Source organism: Eschrichtius robustus, chromosome 2, assembly GCF_028021215.1.
Source record: "Eschrichtius robustus isolate mEscRob2 chromosome 2, mEscRob2.pri, whole genome shotgun sequence".
NCBI classification, from domain to species: domain Eukaryota; kingdom Metazoa; phylum Chordata; class Mammalia; order Artiodactyla; family Eschrichtiidae; genus Eschrichtius; species Eschrichtius robustus.
Window position 1 is genome coordinate 123,878,987 of NC_090825.1, and position 27,395 is coordinate 123,906,381.

The following is a 27,395-nucleotide window of genomic DNA, read 5'->3' on the forward strand; positions in this document are numbered from 1 at the left end:
TGAGAAGGCAGAGATTTAGAAACTGACTTGGTACAGGGGAAGAAAATGAAATTTTTTACTCTGAAATCAGAGCTAAGTGGCAACTTTAACATCAGAGACTTTGCAAGTGATGGGGCCTCCATGCTGTGATAAACGGTCTTGTTCTGCCTCATGCCCATGATCCATCATCTCCCTAATCACTTTCTCACTCCGGTTGGCACCGTTAGGTCTGCATCGTACAGAAGAACGATACCAAGAAGATGTATGCGATGAAGTACATGAACAAACAAAAGTGTGTGGAGCGCAACGAAGTGAGGAATGTCTTCAAGGAGCTCCAGATCATGCAGGGGCTAGAGCATCCTTTCCTGGTTAATTTGTGGTAAGTGGTTTTCTTGGACCTCCGAATGGGACACTCCTACCTTCACCCCCAAATCCTGTTACATTAACACATCCTGATTTCTACGTGTGCATGGGCAAAACCCTCACTGGGATCTTCCTCGGGACTTTCGTTCGCCTTGGTTTCTTTGACTCTACAAAGAAACAAAAATGTTACATTATCACCAGTAAATACTGCTCAGTTCAGTTGCCATATTTCCCCTTGTCCTTGAGGTCAGTATTTTTTTTTTTAAAGCATTGTCGTTCAATAGGCTGGCAGGGAATGAGTTCAGATGTCTTCTCACTCATTAGGTCTTTTTCCCCCCTTACTTGTAGGGCAGGGACTTGGAGTGCAAAGTATGGCAGCACTGGCAGAAGATGAGGTTGACTGTTAGGACTTGTACAAAACACTTTCTCCTTAAAGTGACTGGCAATCAACCTGATTTCCTTGCAGCATACTTCTTAAGCAGCCACATATATACCTGTGAGTTGGAAAAGGACGGGTGCTGCCTTTCTCACCAAATAGGCTTTAACACAACCGGAGCTAATTTATGTCAGTAGCTAGACATTAAATGACTGATCTGCTCTTAAAGCCATTATCATAATCCAAGCCTTAGAAGACCGGCGGAGATGCTTGCATTATCTATTACTTCCTGCTCTCTTCTTACCCATGGAGGTCTTTATGTGGCTGGCTCGTTTTGCTCTACATTTTAATGCATCCATTATGTTAAGAGCCAGTTCTTAAAGCTAATTCAGTATGACTGTTATTTAAATATGTATACCAAGCAGTTCTTACATACTAGCAAAGGGGGAAAAAAAAAAAGAGATCTCTATTCAGAGAATACTAATGGAAAAATCATCGAAAGGTCACTGTGTGTTTAGGGAGATTCTCTGGAGGAATCAGTGCATAAAACCTGTCTCCCTCCATCTTTAATTAATACAGTTCACTTAATACACAATTTGCTTGAAGACTCTGTGCCACAGTTGAAAAGAAGATGGTTCTGTGTGACTTGGAAATAGGTCTATTAGAGTTTATGCACTCTTCAGACATGGGGAAGCTCATTTTGGCCCAGTCTCGGTGTATTTAATCAGTATTTTACAATGGCCTATTCACAATGCTGCCATGTAAAGAGTTAAATGGATGCAGCTCTTTCTTCCCCATCCTTAGCAATCATCAAATTGCCTTTTTTTCCCTCTCTTCACAATGATGATCCTCCCTTTGTTCAAACTCACATTGTCCTCCTTCAAAAGTTCAACCAACTACTTTTCTTCTTTTAAGACCAGGAACCCTTTGTAAGGGCACATTTAGCATTTTGCCCTCTCATGCTTGTCTGTCATCCCTGAGGAGGCCATGTTGATTTCATTCTATTCCCTTTTTTTTTTTTTTAATAACATGAGTGTTGTGAGACTTTAAGCTGGCCAAAGAGTATAGATTTTGCTACTTGCTCACTTGGTTTCATTCCAGACATCATTCTCTTGTCTGTGCATGCTGACTTGGCGATAACAGGACATATATCCTATTCTACCCTTCTTCTCACTTCTGGCACTGAATCTTACAGTGGAACCCTGGGCACCATTAACACTGATAGAAAAGAGAGAAGAGACAGCTCCACCCCCATGATTCAGTACCACATTCAGAACGGGAAACTGATAAGGGGCATTCCTAAAGGTACAGCAGAGACCCCTTTGTCTTTCAAACCTTGAGATAAAAGTCTTCAGACTTCAGCATCTTTATTCCTTCTAATAAATGCTTTCTGCCTTACTCAGTACAGCATAGTAAATATAAGTGATCTTTCCACAACTATTAAGCACCTTGCAATGCTTCAGGAGGTGTGGCTGTGAGAAATTTACTTTATCATTTTTGAGTCCCATTGTTATAAGATACGCTTAATGTGTGTAATTTGGGTTGTTTCTGTGAGTGAAGTATGATCAAGTGCTCTGCCCGGTGCCCAGCACATAGTAAGCATCTTACAAATGGTAGCTCTTAATTTCCTTGCTCCATTGAGGCATAGCATTCTCAAGTGCCCATCACTGGTGGCCAGTGTGGAACCCCAAAAGACAAATCTGAAGGGTGCTTGGTCCCAAGGCATCCTGGCAAGTTGTGTGTGGTGAAGGAAGGGGGGAAGAGTCTCCAACTCATTCCCTGTAAGAGCTTATGTTTGTTTTGTCTTCCACCTGCATTCTGCAAATCAAAGAAAAGATTCCCTGTGTATTATGTACAATTTAAACAAGATTTTTCTATCCTGGGTTTAACTAGACTGAGCTTTATATCCCTAAAACTTCAGGAGCCGATTTTCTTAAGAAGCATTTTATGATTAACAAAATAATAGCAATATTTTTTAGAACTCTTCGGTACCCATTCATGTACTCTATTTTGCTGATATGTTGTGTAGGCCTGCCAATATTGCTTTTAATAATAATCTTCTCATGGATGCTCAAAATGTCCTCTGGGGATGTGTTCAGAAAATTCTGGTTTTCAGGATGAAGGAAAACACAAATTGTTTCTCGTTCAAGCAGGTTTTACACTAATGTTAAGAAGTCGGTTTATGAATATATTGGTATAAACACATACACATATGATCTTTGAAAACTTTTCTGCTCATTGCAAGTTGAAAAACAGAAAATCACATAGAGAAATGAAAATTCTCCAATAATCCTATCACCTTGAAACCACTCCTAACGGTGTGTACTTTCCAGTAAAATGTGTGCATCTGATTATGCATGGGTCCCATTCATTCCTTCATTCATGTATATATTTCCTGAGCATCACAATTTATAATCAGGGTTGCCAGATAAAATACAGGATGCCTAATTAGATTTGAATTTCAGATAAGTAACCGATAACTTTTAGTAGATGTCCCAAGTATCACACAGGACATATTTTAACTGAAAATTACTCACTGTGTGAATTTCTAATTTGTGGGCATCTTGTATTTTTATTTGCTCAACCTGGGGACCCTAATTGTAACAGAGACCCGTATCGTGGGGATGCAGTAGGAGACAGAGGCCCTGATGTGTCCCACATCACCATAGCCGTGAGAGGCTTTTATTAGTCAAATAGCACATGAGGGGCTTCCCTGGTGGTGCAGTGGTTGAGAGTCTGCCTGCCAATGCAGGGGACACGGGTTCGAGCCCTGGTCTGGGAAGATCCCGCATGCCGCGGAGCAACTGGGCCCGTGAGCCACAATTACTGAGCCTGCGCGTCTGGAGCCTGTGCCCCACAACAAGAGAGGCCGCGATAGTGAGAGGCCCGCGCACCACGATGAAGAGTGGCCCCCACTTGCCGCAACTAGAGAAAGCCCTCGCACAGAAACTAAGACCCAACACAGCCATAAATAAATAAATAAATAAAAATAAAAAAAAATAATCGAGTGTTAGAGCGAGCACTGCTTAGTATCGTTTCGATTAATTAAAAAAAAAAATAGCACATGAATATATCAACTTTGAGAAGTGCATGAAGGAACTAAGGAGAAAGAGGGGTGTGGGCGGCGTGTGTTTTGAGGGTTTTCAGGGAAGGAAGGTCCCTAGTCTGGGAGCATCAGGGAAGCACCTTCCGAATTAAAATTCAGCCTCTCCAGCCTCCACAGACCTGGCCCGACTCAGAACACAGTTATCAGATAAAGGCCACGTTATAAAGTGAAGGCTGCCTGACAGGGCTGGCATCCAAGGAAAGCAAATACAATCTTCCTGCGAGCCCCTCCCTGAGGGCCTCTAACAAAGCCCTGGCAACCCACAGCCCGCAAAACAATCGCCCCAGTCCTGCCCAGCACAGCCGATCCCCAGGTGGCTTTTGTTCATTGAGATTAAGCCTGCAGCTGCGCACAGCCACTCAGGGCTCCGAGCTCTCCGAGCTCTCTTCCTCCCGTCCTGTGAACCCCAAGGGTCCTCCTGTGATTTCAGGAAATGAGGAGATGCGATTGTCTGTGTTAAATGAAAAGGACCATTGGTACTGGGAGTGCGAAAAGGGAGCCCCGTGAGATGGCTTAACACAGTCACATAAATGCGTTCCCTGGAAGCAACCTCTATCATCTGTGACTGAGAGAGCCAGCACCTCTTCACGGAATCAGAGACCTTTGAGAACTCAGGGTAGATTTCAGAGTCCCAGCATCAACCATAATAGCTTCTATTACTTTGGGTTTTACATATATGTTCTCATGTATTCATCCCAACAACCTACGTGGATAGGGATTATTCTTCCCATTTTACACCTGAAGAAACTGAGGCTCAGAGACGTTACACCATTTCCCCAGAGTCACACAGCCAGGACTCAAACCCAGGAATCCTGATTTCAAAGACCCTGCTCTTCCTGCTCTACTCTACCCTCCCCCACAGATGTCTCGTGAGACTCTCTTACAAAATACGTACAGAAATGCAATTTATTTTGCTGATCTTTCTCCACACCCCACCAGAACACAAACTCCATGACGCAGATATGTTAGTATCTTTTGTTTACTGCCTCACTCTCCAGCTCCTACAATAGTGCCCAGCTCACAGAAAGAGCTCAATAAATATATGTTGAATGAACGAATGAACAAACGAAGTGAATTAGCAGTGGGACTAGTCTTCTGGCTCCTGGTTTTTTGCTCTTTGCCCATCATACCTCTGCCACCTCTTGCACACTCACAAACGGCCCCATATAATCATGCCCATTCCAGATTCTTTGTAGGCCCTGAGGTCAGAGGGACCCGAGTTTGAATCCCTGTTTCGCCACTTGCTAACTGTGTAAATGAAGCAAGTTACATTAGGTGTTTTCCTTGGTTTCCTCGTCTATAATTGGGAATAACAGCAATATCCATAGCAGAAGGTACTGCTACGAATAAGAACATGTATATAAAGCATCTCAAACACAGTAGATGCTTAATAAATGATGGCTTTAAACAAGCAACTCTGAGGGCCCTCCCAGAAATGACACGACCCCCTGCCCCCATAGCCAGAGATGATTCTAAAGATTCTTAGGTGGACAAATGCACCTGAACTTGAGCTGGCTTGGGCATTAGAAAGTCTTTTGTTCTAAAATTTTAACTCAAACAATTTCTTTGAATCTAAAATAAATGCCTTGGTATAAAATAAGGAAATACAGAGTGTTCTAATGAAAATAATAAATACCCATATATCGTCACTCAGAATAACTGTTGTAATAGTTTCCTATTGCTACTTTAACAAATTACCACACACACAAAACAACAGCAACAAATTACCGCAAACTTAGTGGTTTAAAACAACAGGAATTGAAGTAGCTGAGGTTAAAGCTATTTTCATAATATACTGAAAACATTATTTTCCTTTTGCCCTGCATGGTTATTTGCACTGAAACTTCACAAACAGACAAAACTAATCAGAACAATGATTACCTATGGAATGTAGAGATTAACTAGAAGGTTGCATGTGGAAAACTTAGGCAGTAATTGAAAGATTCCATTATCTTTATTGTGGCGTTGCTCATAGGAGAGTATATATTTGTAAAAATTCATTACGTTTTATACTTAATATCTGTGCATTTCACTATAATTTTCCCTCATTAAAAGAAAATGGAAATTTTTTTTTAAAACACAGATGTATTAAATTACAATTCTGGAGGTCAGGAGTGCAAAATCAGTCTTCCTGAGCTAAAACCAAGCTATCAGCAGGGCTGGGTTCCTTCTGAAGGCTCTAGGGGGAGGACTTGTTTCCTTACCTTTTCCAGCTTCTCTGGGCTGCCTGCATGCCTTGGTTCATAGCTCCTTCCTCCATCTTCAAACCTCTCTCTGACTTTCTGCCTTCCTCTTCCATCTTTTAAAGACTCCTGTGATTGCATTGGGCCCACCTGGCGAGGATGATTCTTGACCAAGCTCTAGCCCATCTCCACTGGGCCCTCTTCTCAGCTAGGCCTCAACCCTACCCAATAAAGACTTGAACAAAACACTAACATCCTTTATAACAGCTCAAGGCCTCATCCTAGGATGACCCTAGCCCGCTTAAAGTGCTTGCCTGAGAAAACTCAAGACTGGAGAAAAATTTACTGTTTGTTCCACCAAAACCTGAAGATAGGGCCCCTGTCTCCCAGCCACTGCGGAAGGGGAGGAGCCCAACTTCCATACACGGCTTCAGTTAACAAACCAGGTGGGTTTCACATGGACCAACCCTACCTTCCCAGTTTTTGTAAGTTTTCACTTTCCTGGCTCTTCTGAGCCCCCGCTCACCACCCTCTCTATTCCCTATTCAACAAATCAAAGTTGAGTTCAGTTCACACCTGGACTCTTTCTATTGCAGTAGGATATTACGGACTAAACTCTCTCCTTACTACTTTAACCAGCGTCAGCTTTGTTAACTTAGGAAGAGATGTGATTAAATTAAGGATCTTGAGAAGGGGAGATTATCCCGAATGATCCAGTGTTGTCATAGGAAGAAGTTGTCCCTGATGAACTTGGATAGTTGGGGAAGGAGGAAGCAGTCCCTGAAGAAGAACTTGGCAGAGAAGAGTCTTATCGTGTGGCCAATACATAGTACTTGTTCCATATAGTTGTTGACTGACTGACTGTTGGGCTAATGGCCAAGAAACTGGATCTTTATAATGCAGACTTATTCATTTATTCCTCAATATTACAAAGGATTCCTTAGAAATTCATTGGAAGAATATGTGGTAGCTTATATAGTATCAGAAGTAAAGCTTGAAGAAGTAGGTCTCAGGAGGGTGAGGGACAAAGGCAGTTCTGGGACTCTAGGTAGCAGGTAGTAATGGACAGGCCCTTAAGGCTATCTCAGCTGGGATGAATCAGCCCCAGCCAATTTTCTAACCTTGCATCACAGACTCAGCGTTCAAAGTCCTGGGAGGGAATCCAATTGGCCTTGCTCAGAAACATGCCTACCCCTTGGCTAGAAGAAAGAGTGAAACAATAATGACTCCTAGATTGTTGGCCGGAGAAACTGGATGAATAATTGTGTCATTCACTGAAGAGGAGCAGATTCATTGTCAAAATCAAGAACTCTCTTTAATTAACAAGAACTGTCTGTTAATTTTGAGCCGCATCTTAGTCATCCATATAAAGCTGTTGAATAGGCAATGAGTCTGGTGCTCAGAAGAGAAATCCAGAGTCAAAGGAGAAGTCCCACAAAACACGAATATGGGAATCATTGGCTTATAGGTGCTATTTAAATCAGAGGCTTGAAGGAAGCACCTTTAGAGAGAGATTACGTAAAAGAAAAGGGCTGAGGACTCAAGACCTAGAGCATTTAATACAGTAGTTCTGACAGAGGAGGAAGACTCAGGGAACTAGACAAAGAAGGTACTCCCAGGAACCTAGCCAACAAGCCAGCGGTAAATCAGGAGAGAATCCTAGAATCAAGAAAGGAAAGTGTTTCAGAAAAGAAGGCATGTAAACCATTTCAAGTGCTGCAGAGAAGTCAAGAATAAGGAGACAACTGCCCACTGACTTGGGAAGGGATAGATGTGGTGACCTTGATGTGAGCCAACTCCAAATGGCTGGACAAAAGGTGGAAGGGAGTGGCTTGATCAGAGCATGGGACTGAGTAATTTTCTTTTTGGAGGGTGGAGTGCAAAGTGGTTTTGTTGTGTTTTGAGATTAATCCATGCTGTCACAAATAGCAATAGTGTATTGTCATTTCTCTATCATAGTCCATTGTATGACTATCCCATGACTTATTTATACATCTTACTATTTTTTTTATTATGCAACACAATTTTTAATTGAAGTATAGGTGATGTACAGTGTTGTTATATATATATATATCCTTTTTCAGATTCTTTTCCCTTATAGGTTATTACAAAATATTGAGTAATAGTTCCCTGTGCTCTACAGTAGGTCCTTGTTGGTTGTCTATTTTATATATAGTAGTGTGTGTATGTACGTCTTATTATTGATGGATGTTTGGGTTGTTTCCAGTTTGAAACTTTTACAAATAGTCCTGCTGTTAATATTCTTCTCTGTATCTTTCGGTAAACAAAGGTACACACATTTGGGGGCAATAAACCTAGGAATTAAATCACTGGATCCTAAGATTTATGTAGGTTTACCTGGCAAACAGTTTTCCAAAGAAGTTGTACCAATTTATATTCACATCAGCAAGATGTGAGAATTCAAGTTACTCTAAAACCTCACCAACACTTGGTATTGTCAGTTTCTTTACATACAGGTGTTCCAGTAAATGTGTAATTGTATCTCATTTGGTTTCAGATTGAGTTTCCCTGGTGCCTTAGAGTTTGGGAACATTTTTATATGCTTATTGGCCATTGGGAATCCTCTTTTGAGAAGTGCTTGAGTTTTTGGTCCATCTTTTTATGGTTTGCCTCTTTTTCTAATTGATCCATAGAAGTTCTTTATATATTCTGTAAACAAGTCTTTTTGAGGACGTAAATTATTTGCCCAATCTGTGACTTACCTTTTCACTCTATAATGATGTTTCTTAAAATAATCATTAAAGCTTGAATTTAAATGTGGTATAATTTATCAACCTTTTCCTTTACGGGTAGTGCTTTCTATGTCATGTTTAGGTAATCTTTGCCCATACCAATGTGAAAATATCTATCCTGTTTCCTAGAAGCTTTGTTGTTTTAGCTTTTATATTTAGATCTATATTCCAGGACCAAGATTCACTTTCTTTCCCCATATGGCTATCTAATTAACCCAACACCATTTATTGGAGCTTTTATGCTTTCCTTCATGCATCACAGTAACACATTTGTTATTAGTCATCATATACGTGTGGGTTTCCAGACTTTGTTCTATTGATCTACTTGTGTACCTTGACACATTTATCACACTACCCTAAGTACTACAGCTTCAGACTGGTAAAAGAATTCAGTAACATAATTCTCCTTCTTGATTATCTTGATTACAGTTGGACCTTTTCAATTCCATATAAATTTCATAATCAGCTTGTCAATTTGTATTTTAAAGCTGCTGGTATTTATATTGGGTTACATTGAATTTATAGACTAGTTCAGGGAGAATTAAAATATTTGAAAACTATTAAACCTTCCAATTTATCAAATACACACACACACACACATAATTAAGGTATCCCTTAATTTCTGTCTTTAGTTTTAGTTTTTAGTGTAGAGTTCTAGCATATTTGTCTTTAGATTTATTTCTAGGTATTTAATGTTTTTAAATTATTATAAATAGTAATTGTTTATCAAAATTTAATTTTCTAGTAGTTTGTTGCTTGTTTACCAAAATACAATTGATTTTCAATATTGATTTTATGTCCAATGACCTTGTTAAATTCTCTTATTCTTTCTACCAGTAGGCCTGTAGATTCTTTTGGATCTTCAGTATTTACAATCATGTCATTAACTAACAGTGACAGTATTAGTTCTTCCTTTCCAATCTTCTTACCTTTTACTTTCATGCGCATTGTATTTGCATTGAGAACAATGTCGAATATAGTGGACATCCTTATGTGTTTGTCCTGATTTCATGGGGAAGCTTTTAGGGATTTCAAGATTTCATATGATGTTTGCTGTAAGCTCTTCATAGATATCCATTATCACAATAAGAAAGTTTGCTTCCAGTCCTAGTTTGCTAGAAGTTTTGATCATGAATGGGTATTAAATTTTGTCAAATGTGTTTTTGCTTTATCAAGATCATTTCTATTATGTGGTGAAGTAAGTTAATTGATCTGCAAATCTTAAAACAACCTTGATCCTAAAATAAACCCTAGTGGGTCATGTTCTATTATCCTTTTGTATATATCACTAGACACTATAACACATATTTTTAAGTATTTATTTTTATATATTATTTTTATTTATCAACATTTATTTTATTATGTATACTGTATATATATATTTTTCAAATGTGCATAAACAAGTTTGAACGCAGAGTATGAGCCAATCAAGAGGAAGGACCTGGTAATGTAGGATAGAAAAGGGAAGATAGCCAGAGCAAGCTGCTGAAGGTGGAGAGATGGATGTGATTCAGGGCACAGGTAAGTGTGCTGGCCTTAGGGAGAAGCCAGGGCACTTCTTTCACTGTACTAGGACAGAAGGCCGAGTATGTAACTGTACATATTCCTAAAGTGGTGGATTTGTTGCTGGGCAGATGAAGTAGTTCTCATGCCATTGCCTCTGTGACACATGAGTTACCAACTGAGAATGAGGAATGGGCCCACTATAGGAAATTTTGAGGAGAAAAGCTAAGTGACTGAAAGTGTAAAATTAATAGAGAATTAGGACTTTCTTAATATCTATTTGAGACTTGTGGTTAAAAATTTACGTGAATCCAATCAGTACTGTTTGTGGTTTCTCTCCTCAGAGTGCACTTAATGGATATTAGTTTGTTTTCTGTTGCTGTTTTAAAGCATATAGGTGTGTTTAATCAGGATTGGAGTTTAGCTGGGAGAGGTATCCTCACTATGATAGAATTTGATGAATTGAAAAATATATTTGAGGAAGTAGACTCAAGAAGTAGACTCCTGGGGGAAACTTAAGAAAATCACATATTCGTGAAGTCTAAGACAGTTAATATTTTTGAGGTGTTATGCTAAAATATTACATGCATAATCTCATACATCTTCAAATACTAGTTCCTATAAAATAGGAATAGTATTTGTCCCCTTATAAGTATGAGTAAGCTGAAGATGAGAGGTTTGATTCCTTGCCAAACTACAAAACCAGAAAGTCATGGCAAATCTAGATTCTAAATCCCACCCCCCAAACTCTTTAAAACACTCAGTGTTAACTTATATTTTATTTTAATGTTGCTTATACATGCATCATTACTTCCAAAACTCTGAAACTGAACTTTAAAAACTTATACACCACTGCAAAATCAATTTTAAAACATTTCAAGAGCCTTTTAATATGATGAGTTATAATGTTTTAGAGAAACAAAATCACCACTTGTAACTTAATATATTTCAGTTTGAGATTAAAAAAAACATTATGCGTACTCCTGCTTCCCTGGTAGGGTTCCAAGCGCTGGATATCAGAACTAGAGTTGCATGGAAAACCTCATGAGATGGGAGCAGAGACAGGAAAGATCAAAACATTTCTGAAGATGCAATTGATCTAGTTTGACTATAAACATTAGTCAGGTAATCGGAAGTGGGATGCATTAAAAATGAGAGACTAGGAAAAGGGCATGGAGGACAAAGTAAGAATCTCTGTATTTGGTATTTGGGAAGTCCTCTCCCTGCCCTGGAATTCTGAGACAGGGGCAGCTAGGTCAGTAAGGAAATAAATTGCTTTTCTGGCTAGAGAGGCAGAGGGGTAGATGATACCATGAGCCAGATGAACTTGCCCTCTCTCCACTTCATCCACTCTGGAGAAATGACCAATCAAAATGTATGACTCAGCACATCCTGGAACCCTCTCAGCCCAGCCACTCTCTGAATCACAAGTGGTAATTTGTGATCCATCAGTGACCCAAACTCATCCCCTTGGATTGTCTCTCTGCAGGCAGTCTACAGTTCTCCAGAAGCACAAAAAGTGTTAACTTCTAACATTTTTTTCTCTGGACCCCTGATGAATTCTATGGGTAAGAGTCTGATTTAATTGTTCCTCATTATCATCTGAGCTTGGAGCTTGGCTCTTCCTTTTATATGGGTGGCAAGATGTTGTTATTCCCCTTTGCCTGTTTACTGGCTATATTATTCTCTGAGGTAACTATCTCAAGAGATTCTGTAGAAGATAATAATAGTTATATTTTCCCCAGAGAAGCTTCATAAATACATCTCCAGAGCCAGCACAGATGAGCTGACAGATCACAAAATAGCATTTAAAGCTCTGCCCAGAGAAAGGTCAGAGCTGGAGGAAATCAGCTACTACATCAGAACATCAGGAAAATAATCTGCAGCCTGTTAGGTGTGACGTTTAAAAATCATCCACAATCTTTTTCATTGTGTAAATTATGGATTTTTGTTCATTTTATTGGCGGCTATAGGTTATGGTTTGAATCAGGCAAGTAAGTATGTGTATTACTATCTCTGAGGCTTTTATGATCCCCTGCAATCAAAATTAGGTCCTTCTGTTAGTTTCTAGCACAGTATCCTGCACTTTTCCTTCATAGCCCTTACCACATTTTATAACTACATATTTGTTTATGCAAATATTTATGTTGTATAGATGATTAGGTTTAAGACGAAGGAAACCATGTTCCTTGGTTTACTCTTTTAGCCTCATCACCTGTATGATAAATATACAATAAATAGTTGTAAAATGGCCACTGAATAAACAAGTGTTCATTATGTATCAAGCTAATAATATATGCTGGGTTGCTGATGGATGGAGATGAGCAAAGCACAGATTCCTCAAAGTGTTCAGTCAAATGAGGAATTCAGGCAAAAAGAAACCTAATGGTTATGATACAATATAATGCAATGCAACCATCTATAGCTAGGTTTCTGGAGTGTTCTGTAACAGAGAAACGGCTGGGTGCTGTGGAAGGGCAAAGAGGGATAACATCTAATTTATGTTTGGCAAGAAGAGGTCAGGAAAGACTAACGTAAAGGAGAAATGAACTCAGAGTCTTTATGTCTCGTAAGATGTACATAAAAGTTTCTTCTGGCTAAAAAGGAAGTTTTAATGAACATTTATCATAACTATTATATGGTAGGTCCCTCAAATCCATTCTATCCACTGCCAAAAAGATCTGTGTAAACTCTAGTAGATTTTACATGTTTATGAATTTTAGATACATGGGTTTTGAACCTGGATATCCTGTACACGCAAGATACACAAGGGTGGATGAGGTCATCTATGTGTGTTTTGATGAGGGCATTTAAGGTGTGTTTCTTCCCTTTTAGAACATTATAAGGCTACTTATGAGACAGAAAAAACGCACTTTGTAAGTTTCAAATCTTCTTACTCTACTGCTGGGTTTTTCTGAAGATGAAAACTTCTGGAAAGTTGACAACATATTCTAGAGAGAGAATGTGGGGAACTAGGTACTCTCATAAATTCCTGGTGGGGATTCAAAATGATACACCCTCTATGGAGATAATTTGGCAATATAGAGTCTAAAATTACACATGCATTTGTCCTTTGTTTTAACAAACTGTATCTTAGCAAACCCACTTCTAGAAGTCTATCTCAAAGTAGCTCTGGCCAAAATACAAAAAGCCAGATGCAAAGTCTTTCACTATTGCAGTATCAGTAATAGCAAAAGGCTGGAAACAACCTGAATGTCCTTCAGTAGGGAACAGGTTGAGTAAACAAGTGACACCCATAAAACGTAGCACTCCACAGCTGAAAGAGAGAATGAGAAGTATCTTTATATACTTTTATGGTCTGCTGTCCAGAATATACTGTTAAGTGGAAAAAGCAATGTAGCCTCAATTGATCTACAGATTCTACAAAATGCCTATCAAAATCTCAGCTAGATTCTTTGAAAAATAATGGCAAGCTGATCCTAAAATTCATATATAACTTCAAGGGATCTGAAACTCAAGAAATTCAAGGGAATAGCTAAAACAGTCTCAGAAAAAAACAAGGTTGGAGGGCTCACACATGGTTTCAAAACTTAATCCAAAGCTATAGTAATCAAGACAGTGTAGTACTGGCGTAACGATGGGTATGAAGCTGACTTGAGAGTCTGAAAACAAACCCTCCATTTATGATCAATTGACTTCTGACTAGTATGCCAAGACAGTTCAATGGGTAAAAAGTCTTTCAACAAATGGTACTGGGACAATGCGACATCCAAATGCAAAAGAATGAAGTTGGACCCCTACCTCACACTATACAAAAATGAACTCAAAATGGATAATAGGCCTAAATATAAGAGCTAAAACTATAAAAACTCTTTTTAAAAAATAGGAGTAGATCCTTGTGACCTTGGATTAGGCAATGTTTTCTTATATATGACAACAAAAGCACAACTAATAAAAGAAAAAATCGATAAATTGGACACCATCAAAATTTAAACCATTTTTTCTTCAAAGACATCATCAAGAAAGTTAAAAGAGAACCCATGGAATGGAGAAAATATTTGCAGATCATATATCTGATAAGGGACCTGCATCTAGAATATGTAAAGGATTCCTACAACTCAATAATACAACGAGAGATAAACCAGCTGGAAAATGGACAATGGGTCAGAATAGACATTTTTCCAAAGAAGATAAACAAATGGCCAATAAGCACATGAAAAGATGCTCAACATCACTAGACATTAGGGAGATACAAATCAAAACCACAATGATATACCACTTCACACCAATTAGAATGGCTACTATTTAAAAAATTGGAGTATAACAAGGGTTGGCAAGGATATGGAGAAGTTAGAACCAGTGTGTATTGCTGGTAGGAATGTAAAATGTTGTGTGAAAAGTGGTTCTGCAGTTCTTCAAAAAGTTAAACATAGAACTACCATGCAATCCAGCAATTCCTATCCTAAGTATATACTAAAATAATTGAAAGGGATTCAAACAGATACTTGTACACTAATATTCATAGCGGCGTTATTCACAGTAATCAAAAGGTAGAAACAATCCAAATGTCTGTCAACAGGTGAATGGAAAAACAAAATGTGGTATATGCGTAGAGCAGAATCTTATTCAGCCTAAAAAGGAATGAAATTCTGATACATGCTACATGAATGAACCTTGAACACATTATACTAAGTGAAATAAGCCTGATGCAAAAGGACAAATGTTGTATACTTTCACTTACATGAGGTGCCTAAAATAGACAAATACATACAGATAGAAACAGAGTTTACCAGGGGTTGGGGAGAGGGAGAATAGGGAGGTATTATTTAATGGGTAGAGTTCTTGTTCGGGATGAAGAAAAAGTTCCGGAAAAAGGTAGTGGTGATGATTACACAACATTGTGAATGTACTTAATGGCATTGAATTGTACACTTGAAGTGGTTAATATGGTAAATCTTATGTTATATATATTTTACCACAATCAAAAAATATTTTTTAAAAAGTTATTAATAGACAAATGCTGGTATTAAAGAAAACAGAGAGGGATAGGAGATTTTTTCTCAATATACCTTGTTTTGCAGACTTTGACTTCATAAAATACATAAATACTTTATGTAACTCTAAAACAAAATGAAAATTTAAAAACAATCCCCCCAAATGGAATGTATAATAAAACAAATGAACCCAAGTATCTATCCAGTTTGAGGCATAACCACACAGAAATGTACTATTTCAAGTGAGTTTCAAACAATGACTTTACTATATATCATTAGTGGAATTATACCTTAATGACAAAAAAGAATAGCAATATCTTAAAGTGTTTTCAGTAACGGTATTGTTGAAGGTAATGTTTATATTGCTATCCTGAAAGTGTTTTACATCTATTATGGATAAAGCCGCCAGCAGCATGGAGGGTAATTTGGTAAAAACCTGAGAGATCTCAAAATCGTTGAGAACTAGGATTTTCAGTAAGGAAGAGAGGAGTTACTCATATAATAGTGATGAGATTAAGAGTCGCTGCAGTCTTGAATATAAATTGAAACTATCATTATGAATTTACGGTGCATTTATCTTCAATTACGTTTGTGTATGCATATATATATATATATTATACCTATACTTATATCAAATATCTGTATCTATTCCTGGCTCTAGCCATTGAAAAGACCTAGTAACAATGACAACCCAATTGCAGCAGACACTTCTATCGCTCAGTCTGGAGGAGGAAATATCTTTTCATATCAGAAAGTCATAAAGCTATCAAAACCTACTAGGGTCATGTCAAAATAACACATGATCCAACTTGACTATGTTCCTACTGGCCAAAGAATGGACATCAATAAGGGTGATAACATCAAACCCATGATTTCATTATGATTTTTTAAAAAAACTTACTGATTGCTTTGGGAGGATTCTAGGAAACCAACAAATCATTTTGAAAAGTGATAAATAAAAGACTTCAGCATTTGTTTTACGTTTCCTGGATGAACTGTACCTCAAAGTAACTAAATAATTGCTGAAAGCCAATTTCTCTTTATAAAAGTATTCCAGCTAAAATACAAAGGAGAAATGATCGAATTCAAATATTACAACCCATAAGAACTTTTTGGATCTAGGCATTCAGATGCCTTTTTGGATCTAGGCATTCACCATGAAAAGAAAGACTTACTGATTATCTACCTCCTGCTCAAAGTACACACCACCACCTGTGAAGTAGTCCTGCCCACCCCCCCTGCATCAGACCTGAATCTGAGCAAACCTTAAGATCTAACCAGCAATTTTCACAAAATACAGAGAGTTGTGAAACATGTACAAAGACAAGCCAGAAACGCAAACAGCGCAAAATTCAGGCTGTGGAACTGCTACAGCAAAAATGATTTGGTTTCTTCAACAAAAAATTACTAGGAATAAAAGAAGAGTTGATCAGGGAAGCTATAGAATAAAAAAACATCTTAAAGGCACATAAACCAAGGACAAAGTATGGACCTTGTTTGAATCCATTTAAAGGACCCAAATGTTCTATAAAATTTCCTTTTTAAAAGAAGACATTTAATCATATATTAACGCATATATGTGGAATCTAGAAAAATGGTACAGATGAACCGGTTTTCAGGGCAGAAATAGAGACACAGATGTAGAGAACAAACGTATGGACACCAAGGGGGGAAGGTGGGGGGGGGGGGCGGGGGGGGATGAATTGGGAGATTGGGATTGACATATATATGCTAACATGTATAAAATAGATAACTAATAAGAACCTGCTGTATTAAAAATAAAATTCAAAAAAAAATAACTAAAAAATAAAAGCAGACATTTATAGAACAATCAGGGAATTGTGAACATTGAGTATTTGGTGAAAACCTCGAGTCTAGGTAATTTATATAGATTAGAAGCTGACTCATCTGTGTTAGTTCCTTTCCTGATGAGATAACATAGATCATTTTTTCTTTTTCTAATTGAAATATACTTGACATCTAACATTGTGCAGATTTAAAGTGTACAACATGTTAATCTGACACATTTATATATTGTAATATGGTTGCCATTGCGATAATTAGCACCTTTGTTGAGTTATATAATGATCCCTTTTTTTCAGTGGTTGGAATCATTAAGTTCTCATCTCTTAGCAAGTTTATTGATTATAATATAGTATTGTTGTCTATATTCACTATACCATGTACTAGATCACTGGGATCTAGTACAAGGAGACAAAATATATTAGGTATATCAAAGTAGAAATATTTTTGTTGTATTTATTAGGCCTTTTAAATATAAAAATAAAATGATGTAATCTTAACTGTTTAGATAACTGGTTATCTTATTTTCAAAAAAAATTTTATGCATATACCAGCATATTTGTGTAATATATTTCCTTTTGTGGTTGTGTTTATATACCCTTTTTTTTACTGTATAGTTTTTATGTACACTAAGCATTCATGTACTGTAATGCATATTATAGTCTAAACGTTTTCTTTCCCTCACTTTATCTCATAATATCTTGAAAATCTTTTCATATGAGAATATAGATTTGCCTTATTTTTTTAAAATTGCTCTATAATCAGTAACATGAATTTACCATAATTTATTCACATGTTCCCCTATTAATGGGCATGCAAATTGTTTTCGATTTTATATGATGTACTGTGTATCCTTACAAGTACATCTTGGTGTGATTTTTTCAAGTGTATCTATAGTGAAAGTTTCTAGCAGTGAAATTACAGGGTCAAACACTATGTGTTTTTTCAAGAGGTATTTCCAAATTGTCCTCAAAGGCACTTTTACCAAACTACCTTCCATCCAGAGCACATGAGGGTACCCAGTTCTCCAAGCTGTCACCGAGTGTGCCTTGCCTCAAGCCTTGATGGAAGTGTTCTCACTCTGACACACTGAGTAGGAGTCAAACACGCTTGTTTAGGTTGTAAATTCCCTCCTTCTAAATTTACAGCAGAGAGAATTTAGATTCTTGTCTCAACTTGGTTCCCATGTTATCCTAGCCATGTACCTTTCTTTTACTTCAGTTTGTCATGCGTGCTTTGGAAATTCAGTTCAAACACACACACACACACACACACCAGCAACTGGGCATAGTTATGTATAAACTGTTGAAAGCTGACTTTTGCAAACCTTAGGTTTCCTGTATTGTCATGGCAAATTCGTTAGATGAAATGATACTAGTTTGGTGTTATTTTTTTGTGAGTTTCACACTAGACACACTTTGGAAAATTACTACAGAGCCACAAGAAGAGAAATATGATAGACCAGTGCTCCAAAGAAAGACAATGGGACAGTGCACCCTAACCTCCTCTTTGCCCATTCCTCAGGGATCTCTTCTCACAAGGGCTAATGATTTTCCTAAACTGTGAAAAGCTTGCTGTGGGCACTCCCTGGTCAGAGTCTGAAAAACACAGATTAATTTTTCTACCATTTTAGTGCATAGGACAACAATGGTTCTTAAAAACACTTCTCTGGAGATCCCTGGCTGAAGATCAGAAATGTCCCACCATTGGAATGAGACTACCCAAGAGGCGTACAAATTGAATTTTGAGAGCTGAATTGAAGGGCACGTAAATAAGTATCTTACTCCCTGACAGGATTTTATTATAAGCTTTAGATGCTTTTTGGTCTCATGAACTTTATTGGCCACTGTGGACACAACATGTATATTAACTGCATGGGTTTAGGGGCAATCCCGCCTCCACAATTTTCTAACATGTGGTTCTTGCGCAAATATTTAATCTTTCTACACCATAATCTTTTCTTTTCCCCCTAATCACTGTCCTCTTTTTTGCAACAATTTTATTGAGGTATATTTTACACATCATAAAATTCACCCGTTTCAAGTGTTCGATTCAGTGATCCTAAGTAATTTTACTGAGTGGTGCAAATCACCATAAATCAATTTTAGAAACTTTTATCCTGCTAGTAAGATCCTTTGTGCCCATTTAGTTAATCCCCATTCCAACCCTGAGCCCCAGGCAACTAATAATCTACTTTCTATATCTATAAATTTGCCTTTTCTGACAATTTCATATAAATGGAATTATAAATATGTAATCTCTTGTGTCTCACTCCTTTCGTGTAGCATAATGTTTATGGGGTTCATCCATTATGTAGTCTGTGCTATTAATTCGTTCCTTTTTAGAGCTGAATAGTATGTCACTATATGGATGTACCACATTTTGTCTGTTCCTTCACCAGTTGATGGACATGTAGCTTGTCTCCAGTTTTGGGCAATAATGAATAATGCTGCAATGAACACTTGTATACAAGTCTTTGCGTAGAAATGTGATTTTACTTCTCTTGGATAGATACCTAAGAGTGGAACTGCTGGTTGATACGGTAATTTAATGCTTAACTTTTTGAGAGACTCACAAACTATTTTCCAAAGTGACTGCACCATTTACATTTCCACCAGCAATGTATAAGGGTTCCCTTTTCTCTACATCCTAGAGCTGACATTTGTTATTGTCTATTTTATTTATTACAGCCATTCAGATGAGCATGGCATTTGTGGTTTTAGTTTCCATTTCTCTAATGCCTAGCAATGTTAGGCATCTTTTCATGTGTATCTTCTTTAGTGAAACATCTGTTCATATCTTTGCCCACTTTTTTCTTGGGTTGTATTATTATTGAATTGTAGTAGTCCTTTGTAAATTCTGGGTATAATCCTTTTATCTGTTACATATTTGGCAAATATTCTCTCCTACTCTGTTGCTTGCCTTGTCATTTTCTTAATGGCGTCTTTTGAAGTGCAACAATTTTGAATTTAGATAAACTCTAATTTATCAAGTTTTTAATAGACCTTGCTTTTAGTATTGTATCTAGGAAAGTTTTGCCTAATCCAAGGTCTCAAAGATTTTTATCCTGTGTTTTACTCTAAAAGTTTTGTTGTTTTTGCACTTACATCTATGATCCATTTAAGTTATTTTTATGTATGGTGTGCAGGTCTAAGTTCATCATTTTGGGATGTGAATATCTAATTGACCCAGCACCATTTGTTAAACCGACTATTTTTTCCTGGCATCTTAGTCAAAAATCAATTGACTATAAATATAAAGATATATTTCTGAACTCTTAGTTCTGTTCCATTGACCTATACCCATACCTTATGCCAGTACCACACTACGTTGATAACTACAGCTTTATAGTACATTTAGAAATTGGGAAGTGAAAGTCCTCTGGTTTTTTTCTTCTTCAACATCATTTTGGCTATTCTAGGTGTTTTGCATTTCCTTATAAATTTAAGAGATGCATGTCAATTCATACAAAAACAAAAAGCCTGCTGGGAATTCGATAGGAATTGCACTGACTCTATAGATATTTTGGGGCATAATTGACATCTTAACAATATTTGAGTCTTTCAATTTATGAACATGGAATGTTTCTCCAGTTATTTAGATCTTTAATTTCCCTGAGCAGAGTTTTGTGATTTTTTTGTGTATGTCTTGCTCTTCTTTGCTAAATTTTAATATTCCTAAGCATTTTATTATTTTTGAACTTTTCTGAACGCAATTGTATTCTTAATTTTATTTCCATTTTGTTCATTGCTTATATAGAAAAATACAGTTGGTTTTTGTATATTGATCTTGTATCCTGAAACCTTGCTACCTTGATTATTAGTTCTAATAGTATTTTGTAGTTCCCTTATGATTTTTCTATATGCAGAATCATGTTGTCTGTAATTAAAGCAAGTTTCATTTCTTCCTTTCCAATATGCCATTCTTCCTTCCTTCCTTCCTCCCTGCCTTCCTCTCTCCCTCCCTCCTTCCCTTTCTTTCTTTCACTGTCTAGAATCTCCAGTACTGTATTGAAAAGAAGTGAGAGGAGGTATTCTTGCCTTTTTTCTGATCTTAGAGGGGGAAGTATTCAACCTTTGTGTTTTATTGCAGATACCCTTTATCAAATTGAGGAAGCTCCCTTCCATTTCAAGTTTGTTAAGAGTTTTTATCACAGATGAGTGCTGTATTTTGTCAAATGCTTTTCCAGTGTCTATTGAGATGATCATAATGTTTTGTCCATTATTCTATTAATATGATGTATTATATTCATTGATTTTCAGATATTAATCCCACTTGGTCATGGTGTATAACTTTTTAAATATGTTGATGGATTTGGTTTGCTATTTTTTCTGATGACTAAACCTGAATTTCTACCATTAGTAAAAATGAGGATAAAGATACTACCGAGAGAATCAGCGGACATCACGCATGGCAGAGAATCTAACATGAGGAGCACTAGAATCACAACTAACTGCTGAACAATCATCGACAGGAAGACACTGGAACTCACCAAAAAAGATACCCCACGTCCAAAGACAATGGAGAAGCCGCAATGAGATGGTAGGAGGGGCGCAATCACAATAAAATCAAATCCCATAACTGCTGGGTGGGTGACTCACAGACTGGAGAACACTTATACCACAGAAGTCCACCCACTGGAGTTAAGGTTCTGAGCCCCACGTCAGGCTTCCCGACCTGGGGGTTCGGCAACGGGAGGAATTCCTAGAGAATCAGACTTTGAAGGCTAGTGGGATTTGACTGTAGGACTTCAACAGGACTGGGGAAAGCAGAGACTCCACTTTTGGAGGGCACACACAAAGTAGTGTGCGCATCAGGACCCAGGGGGAAGGAGCAGTGACCCCATAGGAGACTGAACCAGACCTACCTGCTAGTGTTGAAGGGTCTCCTGCAGAGGTGGGAGGCGGCTGTGGCTCACCATGGGGACAAGGACACTGGCAGCAGAAGTTCTGGGAAGTACTCCTTGGCGTGAGCCCTCCCAGAGTTCACCATTAGCCCCACCAAACAGCCGGTAGGCTTCAGTGCTGGGTCGTCTCAGGCCAAACAACCAACAGGGAGGGAACTCAGTCCCACCCATCAGCAGACAAGTATATTAAAGTTTTACTGAGCTCTGCCCACCAGAGCAACACCCGGCTCTACCCACCACCAGTCCCTCCCATCAGAAAGCTTGCACAAGCCTCTTAGGTAGCCTCATCCACCAGAGGGCAGAGAGCAGAAACAAGAAGAACTACAATCCTGCAGCCTGTGGAACGAAAACCACATTCACAGAAAGGTAGATTAACATGAAAATGCAGAGGACTGTGTACCAGATGAAGGAACAAGATAAAACCCCAGAAAAACAACCAAATGAAGTGGAGATAGGCAACCTTCCAGAAAAAGAATTCAGAATGATGATAGTAAAGATGATCCAGGACCTCGGAAAAAGAATGGAGGCAAAGATTGAGAAGATGCAAGAAATGTTTAACAAAGACCTAGAAGAATTAAAGAACAAACAGAGATGAACAATACAATAACTGAAATGAAAAATACACTAGAAGGAATTAATAGCAGAATAACTGAGGCAGAAGAATGGATAAGTGACCTGGAAGTCAGAATGGTGGAATTCACTGCCACAGAACAGAATAAAGAAAAAAGAATGAAAAGAAATGAAGACAGCCTAAGAGACCTCTGGGACAACATTAAATGCACAAACATTCGCATTATAGGGGTCCCAGAAGGAGAAGAGAGAGAGAAAGGACCTGAGAAAATATTTGAAGAGATTATAGTCGAAAACGTCCCTAACATGGGAAAGGAGATAGCCACCCAAGTCCAGGAAGTGCAGAGAGTCTGAGACAGGATAAGCCCGAGGAGAAACATGCCGCACCACATAGTAATCAAAGAGACAAAAATTAAAGACAAAGAAAAATTATTAAAAGCAACAAGGGAAAAATGACAAATGGCATACAAGGGAACTCCCATACGGTTAACAGCTGATTTCTCAGAAGAAACACTACAAGCCAGAAGGGAGTGGCATGATATACTTAAAGTGATGAAAGGGAAGAACCTACAACCCAGATTACTCTACCCGGCAAGGATCTCATTCAGATTCGACGGAGAAATCAAAAGCTTTACAGACAAGCAAAAGCTAAGAGAATTCAGCACCACCAAACCAGCTCTACAACAAATGCTAAAGGAACTTCTCTAAGTGGGAAACACAAGAGAAGAAAAGGAACTACGATAACAAACCCAAAACAATTAAGAAAATGGTAATAGGAACATACATATCAATAATTACCTTAAATGTGAATGGATTAAAAGCTCCAACCAAAGGACACAGGCTCGCTGAATGGATACAAAAACAAGACCCATATATATGCTGTCTACAAGAGACCTACTTCAGACCTAGGGACACATACAGACTGAAAATGAGTGTGAAAATGACTATACTACGCAAAGCAATCCACAGATTCAATGCAATCCCTATCAAATTACCAATGTCATTTTTTACAGAACTAGAACAAAAAATCTTAAAATTTCTATGGAGACACAAAAGATCCCAAATAGCCAAAGCAATCTTGAGAAAGAAAAACGGAGCTGGAGGAATCAGACTCCCTGACTTCAAACTATACTACAAAGCTACAGTAATCAACACAATATGGTACTGGTGCAAAAACAGAAATACAGATCAATGGAACAGGATAGAAAGCCCAGAGATAAACTCACGCACCTACGGTCAACTAATCTATGACAAAGGAGGCAAGGATATACAATGGAGAAAAGACAGTCTCTTCAATAAGTGGTGCTGGGAAAACTGGACAGCTACATGTAAAAGAATGAAATTAGAGCACTCCCTAACACCATACACAAAAATAAACTCAAACTGGATTGAAGGCCTAAATGAAAGATCGGACACTATAAAACTCTTAGAGGAAAACATAGGCAGAACACCCTTTGACATAAATCACAGCAAGATCCTTTTTGATGCACCTCCTAGAGTAATGGAAGTAAAAACAAAAATAAACAAATGGGACCTAATGAAACTAATAAAGACAAATATAATATCACTTATATGTGGAATCTAAAAGATTTTGCACAGCAAAGGAAACCATAAACAAGACGAAAGGACAACCCTCAGAATGGGAGAAAATATTTGCAAACGAGTCAAAGAAGGATTAATCTCCAAAATATACAAAGAGCTCATGCAGTTCAATATTAAAAAAACAAACAACCCAATTAAAAAATGGGCAGAAGACCTAAATAGACAGTTCTCCAAAGAAGACATACAGATGGCCAAGAGGCACATGAAAAGCTGCTCAACATCACTAATTATTAGAGAAATGCAAATCAAAACTGCAATGAGGTATCATTTCACACTGGTTACAATGGGCATCATCAGAAAATCTACAAACAACAAATGCTGAAGCGGGTGTGGAGAACAGGGAACCCTCTTGCACTGTTGGTGGGAATGTAAATTGATACAGCCACTATGAAAAACAGTATGGAGGTTCCTTTAAAAACTAATAATAGAACTACCATATGACCCAGCAATCCCACTACTGGGCATATACCCAGAGAGAACCATAATTCAAAAAGACACATGCACCCCAATGTTCATTGCAGCACTATTTACAGTAGCCAAGACATGGAAACAACCTAAATGTCCATGGACAGACGAATGGATAAAGAAGATGTGGTATATATATACAGTGGAATACTACTCAGCCATAAAAAGGAACAAAATTGGGTCATTTGTAGAGACGTAGATGGACCTAGAGACTGTCATACACAGTGAAGTTAGTCAGAAAGAGAAAAACAAATATCATATATTAACGCATATATGTGGAACCTAGAAAAACGGTACAGATGAACCGGTTTGCAGGGCAGAAATAGAGACACAGATGTAGAGAACAAACTCATGGACACCAAGGGGGGAAAGTGGGGGTGGGGGTGGTGGTGTGATGAATTGGGTGATTGGGATTCATATGTATACACTGATGTGTATAAAATAGATAACTAATAAGAACCTGCTGTATAAAAAAATAAATAAAAATTTAAAAAAAGATATTCCTTACCTCACAGGTTTATAGTAACAATCAAATGCAATAATATACATAAAGTACCTAGCATGGTATCTGATACATAGTAAGAGCTCAGTTAATGGTAATCATGTTGATTATACCACTGACAGTAAATATATTCATAAAAGGGAACCCTCCCACACTGTTGGTAGGAATGTAAATTGGTGCAGCCACCATGGGAAACAGTAGGGATGTTCCTTTAAAAACTAGAAACAGAGTTACCATATGATCCAGCAATCCCACTTCTGTGCATCTATCCAGAAAAGACAAAAGCTCTAATTTGAAAAGATACATGCACCCCAATGTTGATAGTGGCACTATTTACAATAGCCAAGACATGGAAGCAACCTAAGTGTCCATCAGCAGAGGAATGGATAAAGAAGTTGTGGTATATATATACATACACAATGTAATATTACTCAGCCATAAAAACAAATGAAATAATGCCATTTGCAGCAACATGGATGGACCTAGAGATTATCATACTAAATGAAGTAAGTCAGAGAAAGACAAATATAATATCACTTATATGTGGAATCTAAAAAAATAGCACAAATGAACTTATTTACAAAACAGAAACAGACTCACAGACATAGAAAACAAACTTACGGGCACCAAAGGGGAAGCGGGGGAGGGATAAATTGTGAGTACAGAATTAACAGATGCACAACTACCATATATAAAATAGCTAAACAACAAGGATTTACTATACAGCACAGGGACCTATATTCGATATCTTATAATAAACTGTAATGGAAAAGAATCGAAAAAATATAGATATACGTATGTATGTATAACTGAATCACTTTGCTGTATACCTGAAACTAACACAATATTGTAAATCAACTATAAATCAATCAGTATCTTCATATAATTACCTCATATAAAATAATAAGAAACAATTGCATAAAACAAGTTAATCTGCTTAATACCAGAGCTATATTACACTCATGGGTGGAAGAAGAAAGGTAATTATAATAGCTATCTTCCAAGTACTTCCATGTACTCTTTTAAGCACTTCATGTGTATTAACTACACTTGATCTTCCCAACAGCCCTATGAGGTATATACTGCTATAGATGGGCATGCTGAGGGCTTATATAACTTGCTCCATCCAGTTTTAAAGATGTTAAAGGGCAGAGCTGGGATTTGAACACAAGCAGTCTGTCCCCAGGACCAAGTTCCTTACCACCATGCCATGAGCCATGCTTTGCGCTAATTACTTTACAAACATTATATCTAATTTGCTCTTTGCCACATGGTACATAAAATCATTTCCAATGTACAAATACCCTCTCAGAGTTTCAGTTTCCTTTAAGGAGCTTGCCTCAAATTCACATGTGATATTTAAACCCAGGCCTGCCTAAAGCCTATGCATTTTCCATTTGTATTTTCCTTAAATGTGTTTTTAAATGGATTCCATCTGTGATGAATCAATGTCTTTTTCTACAAAAGCTGAGAGCTTTTAAAAGCAATATCTAATAATATTTGTCCTGCATTTCCCATGCTTTGCTAGATGGAGACATCAGAACTGACAGACATCAGAAATGGTAAAGTCTGAATGAGGATTTGATACAATAGTTCTGGAATAAGCAGCAGGTTGCCCTAGTGTCATGGTTTTCAAGCTTTTGTTTTATCTTCAACCCACAGGAAGAAATCTATTTTTCATCACAACCCAGTAGATATACTCACAGAGACACACATTATATTCACAAAAACAATGTTTGGCCTTATATGTTAATAGCATTTATTTTATTTTATTCAGTCTATTTTATTTCTTCCCAAAAAGTGCTTGTTAGGACCAACCAAACTGATTTCACAACCATTAGTGCATTTTGAGACACAATTTGAAAAACCCTCCATTGGAAAATACTTTAGATCTCTTCCAGTGCTCCAGTTCAGATTTATTTCAAAGTGGCCTGCATGAGACAGCTTCAAGAAGGTGAGCGACTGATTTGGTAGCCATGCTAATTCCTAAAAATAGAACCTAAGGAATGTATATCAGACCCACCCAAACCTGAGTTTTAATCTTTTCTCTTTCCTTTTTTTAGTTCCTTCATGAATTTGTTACTTTTTCTGCAACTGTTTGTAGAGTCTACATTTCAGGAAGCATACAGGGACCGAGGAGTGAAGGATGAGTAAAAGCAGGCATGCTTCCTGATGGCAGAGTGGGAATGAAAGCTGTTAATCCAAAAGCGTGCAGGAAAATATTTTCAAATTATGATAAGTTGAGCGAACAAGAATATGGCACTGTGTATAACAGGGAGACAAGGTTTGATATGGAGTGTGAGAAATGTCTCTGTGAGAAGTGTCCTTT

General features: G+C 37.7%; 1 protein-coding gene across 1 annotated transcript in view; it reads left to right on the forward strand.

The window, feature by feature from the left end:
• STK32A (serine/threonine kinase 32A) overlaps nt 1-27,395 on the forward strand; it is a 123,296-nt gene that overhangs the window by 39,618 nt on the left and 56,283 nt on the right. The window contains exon 4 of the mRNA XM_068534533.1: nt 207-358. Coding sequence (XP_068390634.1) covers nt 207-358 — 152 coding nt within the window. The remainder of the gene's footprint in view (nt 1-206; nt 359-27,395) is intronic.